This window comes from Octopus bimaculoides, chromosome 19, assembly GCF_001194135.2.
Source record: "Octopus bimaculoides isolate UCB-OBI-ISO-001 chromosome 19, ASM119413v2, whole genome shotgun sequence".
Classification (NCBI taxonomy): Eukaryota; Metazoa; Mollusca; class Cephalopoda; order Octopoda; family Octopodidae; genus Octopus; species Octopus bimaculoides.
Genome location: NC_068999.1, coordinates 3273538 through 3281131, shown reverse-complemented (window position 1 = coordinate 3281131; position 7594 = coordinate 3273538). Strand labels below are relative to the sequence as shown.

The following is a 7594-nucleotide window of genomic DNA, read 5'->3' as shown; positions in this document are numbered from 1 at the left end:
GGGGGGGGGGGGGGTCAGCTCTGACAGACCAGACTTGTGGTCGGTAGTCAGTCTTAAGTTTAACTAATATTCCATCTGTGGCCATTCTGTTCCACATTGCCTGACACTGTGTATCTAGAAGTACATTATTCAATGTTCTTTCCCTTTCTTAAGAGTGTGGGGTGGGATCTGAAGAAAATTTGGCAGCTAATTCTAGGATATTAAACAACCATGAAGAAGTTCTATAGTTGGCACAGTAGGTGGTATTAATGGTAGGGAGTTAAAAAGATCAGAGAGTAAAAAATGGTTTATAAATCATGGAAAACAAAAAAATTCCATTATTTCTATTGAGAATCCAAAATGTTTACATGAAAAAAACCATTTTCTTTGTTACAATGTTTTGAAAGAAACATGGAAATCATGAGAACAGTAAGGGAATAATTCCTTAAATTTGCCAGGAAGTGTAGCATAGTGTAAACTGTAGCTAGATAAATGATCACTTTAATCTTCCCTAAAGCTATAAAAGGTACAAGAGAGATTAACAAAAGATAAGCTGACTTTTGTTTACCGGCTGAACTAGTTGTTGCTTTAATAGTCTTTTAATTCTTAATCTAAGATAAATTTACTTCTGAACAACAGAGAGAACAAAGAACATTTTAAGGAATACATTTCAGAGATGGATATTTCAGATGTGAAATAGAAAACAAGGAAGAAATTTAAATAAAAAATAAATAAAAGTAAATAATATCTGAGGTGCAATTATGGCTGTGGTTGTAGTAAACATGTGGTTCCAGGTGCCACCCACTGTGGGGCACCGTTGGTCTTCTACTATAGCCTTTAGCTGACCGATGCCAGGTGAGTGAAACTGGTAGACAGAAACAGTATAAAGACCCCATCATGACAATGTGTGTGTATGTGTGTGTGTGTGTGTGCGTGTGAAAGAGAGAGAATGAGTGTGTGTGCGTGTTTCTTCTTTCACATCTTCACACAACACTGGGCAACCATTACGTCATGTTCGCATCCTCTGCAAAAATAAGATGGCTGCAGCTAAGTGGTTTCACCATATCCAGACCACTGGAATGAAAGAACAACAACTTAGAAAAACAGGTAAAGGTTGGCAACAGGAGGGGTACCCAGTCACAAAAACACTATCTCAGTAAGTCTTGTCCAGCCCATGCCAACATGGAAAAAAACAGCATGATGATAAGAACATTTTCAAATTGTCACTGTATCTTCTTATAGAAATCCTATTTTTATACAATTCTTTACTTTTTGTAAATGGATTTTCACAGCACTGAGATCTTTGCTCAGCACCCACTCCATCTGCCTCGGGGCTCAAATACCAAACCCATCCACTACTCCTACACACAATAATTACATTCCATACATCATGTAATAACCTAACTTTTAGTGGAACAAACCTGAAACAATGGCAAGTGTCACGTTATTCATTTAACACCGAGACATACCCAGTCGGGGAAATGTTATCTCTATATCTCTTTTGCCAGCAGAGAAGCGGAGGGTGACATTTCGATATTCATTTAATATCATCACCAGAAATATACAGAAAGGTGGGTCTGGGTTGATGGGGACACCCCCACCCACCTACTTCTCTTAAGGTGTGGCTGTGTGGTAAGAAGCTTGCTTCCCAATTACATGGTTCCAAGTTCAGTCCCACTGTGCAGCACCTTGGGCAAGTGTCTTCTATTATGGGCTTGAGCCGAGTGGATTCGGTAGATGGAAACTGAAAGAAGCTTGTCGTATATATGTGTGGGGGGAGGGTTTTTGAGTCTGTGTTTGTCTCCCACCACCGCTTGACAACCAGTGCTGGTGTGTTTATGTCCCTGTAACTTAGTGGTTCAGCAAATGCGTCCAACAGAATAAGTACCAGGTTTTAAAGAAAAAACAAACCTGAGGTTGATTCACTTGCCTAAAAATTCTCCAAAACAGTGCCCCAGCATGGCCTCAGTCTAATGACTGAAACCAGTAAAAACAAATTACACACACACACACACACACATATATATACACACACACATACACACATACATATATCTCATCAGTCAGGAGCCCTCCCTGTGTCAAGAGGTCAGCTTGTTATGTCTCCCCAGTTCTCTCTCTCTCTCTCTCTCTCTCTCTCTCTCTCTCTCTCATTACAGCTAAGTGAATCCAACATCCATCAATTCGCAAGTAAACAGCTGCTTCTGCTGAAGAAGGTATCGCCTCACCTGTCTCACCTGCTTCTTATCTCTTCTGCCACTAATCACACAGTTAATTACATCTCTTATCTCCACTCGAAACGATACAAAACGAGTAAAGACGAAACGAAGACCTCTAGCCTTCAGTTCTCCATAAATCCCCCAACAAACACCCCCACCCCCATCACCACCAACACCCTTTCCCACTAAATATATGTGGGGTTTCTATATGACTGCTTGACCTGGTAGAAATAACAGCCAACTTTCTCTTACATCAGACCTTATTGTCTTAATAATAATAATACTGCCTGTTACTACAGTGAAAGGTGGGATGGTCACACCAGGATTGGTTTTGATTGTACAACTTCAATCACCAATATAAATGTGTGTGTGTGTGTGTGTGTGTGTGTGTGTGTGTGTGTGTACATGTAAGCACACACACACATTTATATATACACGCACATATAAATATATTCTTTAACTTATTTCAGTCATTGCACTGCGGTCATGCTGGAGCACCGACTTCAAGAATTTTAGTCAGATGAATCGACCCTAGGTCTTATTATTTTCTTTTAAACCTGGTACTTATTTTATCGGTTTCTTTTACCGAACTGCTAAGTTATGGGGACTTAAACGCACCAACACTGGTTGTCAAATGGTGGAGAGAGACAAACAGACAGACACACACACACACACACACACACACATGCACGGATACACATACATATAACAGGATTCTTTAAGATTCCATCTGCCAAATCCACTCACAAGGCTTTGGGTGGCTTGAAGAGTAAAGTAGAAGACGCTTATCTATGGTGCCATACAAGCAGAGTGAACCTGGAACCATGTGGTTGGGAAGCAAACTTCTTACCACACAGCTACACCTGTGCCTATATATATGTACATACACATTTGCCAAGATATGCATATATGTATGGAACGTCAGACACTGGTGTTTCAATGTGAATTAGTCTCTTCAGTGTTGATCAGATGTTCTAAGTCAAGCTATGTCTGATGACCTTCTGAATTATTTGTGTGTGTGTTAACACATGAGTCTCTTTGAGAAGTACCATTCCACCTCAGTATATATCTTACAATAGTTATTCACAACAGTATACATACATATACACGCACACAAACCATACACACATATATGTACATATAAATATAATAGACATTAGATGATATATATATATATATATATATATATATGTTTTTTACTCATCTCCATGATGGAGATGAATACCAATGTTTCATGTGACAGGCTTGATAGTTGTTGAGAAATTTCTCAAAGCATGAAACCAATGGCAGCCTTGTTAACAACAAATAAAGAATATTTAGCCACCAATGCAGTGTTGGCCACTCATTCTCATTGTTCGATATTAGTGCAAGTGTGTGTGGGGGGGGAGAGAGATAAATGTATATATCTTTTGGTGATATTGATTAAAAAAACAACAGAGACCCGGCATTTTGTGAACCACATTTATTGTGATATTTCTTCTGCAGTGAGTAACAAATACTCAGAGAAGTACATGGAATCAGTGATTGATCAGTTGGAAATCTATAAACATCAGATCAATGTTGCTATTGTTTACCTATTGTGATACATTGGAGATCACACAAACACACATGCGCGCGTATATATTGTATATATATATATATACACACACACACAATCATGCTTATAAAGACATGCATTCACACATACATGTAAACATACACACAAACATACACAAAGTAGTTGCCATAACAATAGGCTTGCCAGGGGAAGTAAAAGTACACCTCTAATTAACAGACATCTTCAAAGTTAACCTAGCAATTACTAAGGTTTTAATGAGAAAATTAATTAGTGTTTCATTAGCACATCTGAGACAAAACATATTTAATATAAACATGCTAACAACAAATAAATCATATGTAAGAAGTATGGCAACTTTATGGGTGCACACGAGTGTGTGTGTGTGTGTGTGTGTGTGTGTGTGTGTGTGTGTGTGTGTGTGTGTGTGCGTGTGTGTGCGTGTGTGTAATCACATAGTAAATTGAATGAATATCAAGATACAATTTTATAGAAATACAGGCCAAAATAAACACAGTGAAATCGTTAATGTCAAATATAGTTGTGTGTGTGTGTTTTGTTTTAAATGGCAAAAATATAATTTAAATGTCAGAAATGTAAATTACATATACATACACACATATATGTATATATATATTTTTTTTATTTGTCTGGTCTGTTTGTCTTTATCTCTCTCAACACACACACACACACACACACACACAATTATGTATAAATATATGTATATATATATTTTCATTTGCATGGTTGTAATATTGAAAAGTTCCTCTCTCTCTCTCTCTCTCTTTCTCTCTCTACACACACGTGATAATGAGTCTGTTTACGCTATTTACACACACTCAGGATGTGTGTGTGTGGTTTGAAGTTTTCAAGCCAAAACATAAGAAAACTTAACATAGAGGAAAAGGGGACATGTTGAAGAGTGACATCACTGTGTGCATTTACATGTTTAACTACACATGTGTGTGTATCTGCACATATACGTGTGTGTGTGTGTGTGTGTGTGTGTGTGTTAATTATATTTACTCATTGCTGATTACAGCCAAGCATAGATATTATACAACTTGAAATACTTATATACACACTGCGAGTAATTAGGCAACATCTCCATTTAGTAAGAAACTTTAGGTCTGTCCATCTCTCTCTCTCTCTCTCTTTCTTTCTTTCTCTTTCTCAAGCGATAAAATGGTTAAGTAGGAAGTGAGAAACATGGAACCAACAGAAAGTCTTTGAAGAAGTAAATAAGAAAATGTTTTACTCAGAGTTACAATTTACAATTTGAAATATTTTACGCACAGAAATCAATAGTTTAACACAACCAATCGTTGCATTGATTTACACACACACACACACACACACACACACACAAGCATACACGCATGTAGACACATTATTTGTTAGTGGTCCTTGGAACTAAGCATTTGTACATTTAGACATAATACATAGGTACAGGCAGTGGGACAGCAGAATCAGTTGAGTTTTGGACAAAATTCCTTGTGGCATTTACTCTGGTTCTTTATGTTTTAAGCTCAAATCCCTCCAAGAGCAACTCTGTATTTCATTGTCCCAAGGTCAATATATAAAGTACCAGTCTAAGATGGTGAACTAGCAGAGTCAGTAGAGTGACAGATGGCAATCGTTGTGGTAGTTGTTCTGACTCTTTGCACCGGGAGTTCAAATCTCACCATGATATATTTGGGTGATGGGCTTAGTCCATAGACCAATTTAACACCACACCTGGCGGCAGCTTGGCAGATCCGCTTTCATAGATACACCCCCCTCCCAATACTTTGTTGCAAGTGTTTGGACCTGGTCTTTGATTTCAGGATGCCTTTGTTCCCTCCTCCCACTTGTCTTAGATGTCCTGCACAGTATCACAAGCACTGCCCTGCCTCAATTTTATATGTGTGTGTGTGTAAATGTATATATGTGTGTGTGTACTGGAGTCCAACGTAGCCCTGCTGCTCGCTGGATCCTGTCAAACCATCCAACCCATGCTACCCTGGAAAATGGACATTAATGCTGACGATGGGTGTGTACATAATTAGACTGACTGAGAGACAGATAAACTGACAAGCAGACAAATCTGAAGCATCCAAACCACAGACACTAAATGATGATGATGATGATGATGATGATGAGATATATATGTGTGTGTGTGTATGTGTGTGTTTCTTACAAGAGTACCAACGAATTTGAATCAAACTGTTTTGATCCATACATGTAACTCCCAATAAATTGGTTGAGTGCCCTTCTTACATTTGTCCACTCACTCGTGTATGTGTGTATATATATATATATATATATATATATTATATATCATCATCTTCGTTTAATGTCTGCCTTCCAATACACACACACACTTATACATAACATGCATATATGTTTGATATACATATATACGGACACAGACTGTGTGTCGGTAGCCAGATGGCAAACATGTTTCCCTGGGGCTTAAACAACAGTAACATCGTCCTTTATAGGGCTGCCACATTCTGTTGGCAAATAAACTTTACTATATATATACATATATATATATATGTGTGTGTGTGTGTAGGCATGCATGCATTTATGTATGTGTGTGTGCATAAAGAAAGGGAAGACACAAGAGAGACCAGTTGACAAGAGAAATGGTAAATGTGGAGGAATACAGCAGTAATGGCCAAAAGACTGGCAGGGCAATCAACAGAATTAGCAATGAATCATTAGAATCAAAGAAAGAGAAAAAAAAAGGTAAAAAGAGTTTGCCTTGCCTGAGATTGAGCGTGATTAGGTGACTTAGGTGCTTGGTTTAATAATCCATTATGTGTTGGTGATGTCTCCGTCTGGCCGCTATTTGGGTTATAAACACATCTATGTTTGGAATCAGTCGCGGAGACAGGTAACACATTTTGGACCCGTCTCCAGCAGAATCGAAGTCTTAAGCATTCCATGGAAACATCCGTCAACACTTACATGCAAACACACACATATATATATATATTTGTATGTAAGTATAAATGCACGTCACGTCTATGTATCGATATATATATAATTTCTTTTTTCTGTTTGAAAATATAGTTATGTGTAAAGATACATATATGTAAATATATATATATATATGTATGTATATGTATATATATATATTTATATATATAAATAGTAATAAAAATAAATTTATTTTGGTGGAGACGTTGAATGAGGAAGAAGAATAATGCTTTGTGGGTTTTCTATTTGCAATATGACAGCTTGCTATGTAATGATTTCGTTAAGAATGCTGGCCCAATTAGCAATGTAACAGAGTAATAATTAGAAAGAAAAAGACAAGAAAAACGGTCGAGGAAATTTATGGAGAAGACACGGAAAAACATCTGCAAGAAATTAGAAATATCTTCCTTTCCTCTGCAGTTGTCTTTGAGAGGAAAAATTCTGTGACAGTCAGGTAGAAAATACATAGCCACAATGTGAGTGGAAGGGAAACCCCCACCACACAAGTGTACACACCCACTCACACACACATAGAAGTGATTTAGTGTGTAACAGTGGGAGGGAGGAGTGTGAGAGAGAGAGAGAGAGAGAGAGAGAGAGAGAGAGAGAGAGAGAGAGAGAGAGACAGCTGGCTTGAAAGCAGAACTACATTAAGTAGAGACAGTTGCTATCAGTACACAACAACAACAACAACAACAATAGCAGCTACAACAATAACTACTACCACTACCACTACTACTACTACTACTACTAAGACTGTTATAGCAGTACAGAGAAGTTATAGGAATTCAACGGTTGCGACTGCCACAAAGTGGATGGAAGAGATGAAAGCAGGCACTGGCAGGAAAGATGAAATGGGGTTGTTGCGAGAAAG

General features: G+C 37.9%; 1 protein-coding gene across 1 annotated transcript in view; it reads right to left on the bottom strand.

Moving 5' to 3' along the window:
- LOC106880262 (dedicator of cytokinesis protein 9) overlaps window positions 1-7214 on the bottom strand; it is a 117622-nt gene extending 110408 nt beyond the window's left edge. Inside the window, exon 1 of the mRNA XM_052974882.1 lies at window positions 6507-7214. Within this exon, the coding sequence (XP_052830842.1) occupies window positions 6507-6686 (180 nt within the window). The 5' untranslated portion in view covers window positions 6687-7214. The remainder of the gene's footprint in view (window positions 1-6506) is intronic.
- Window positions 7215-7594: the final 380 nt, after the last annotated feature.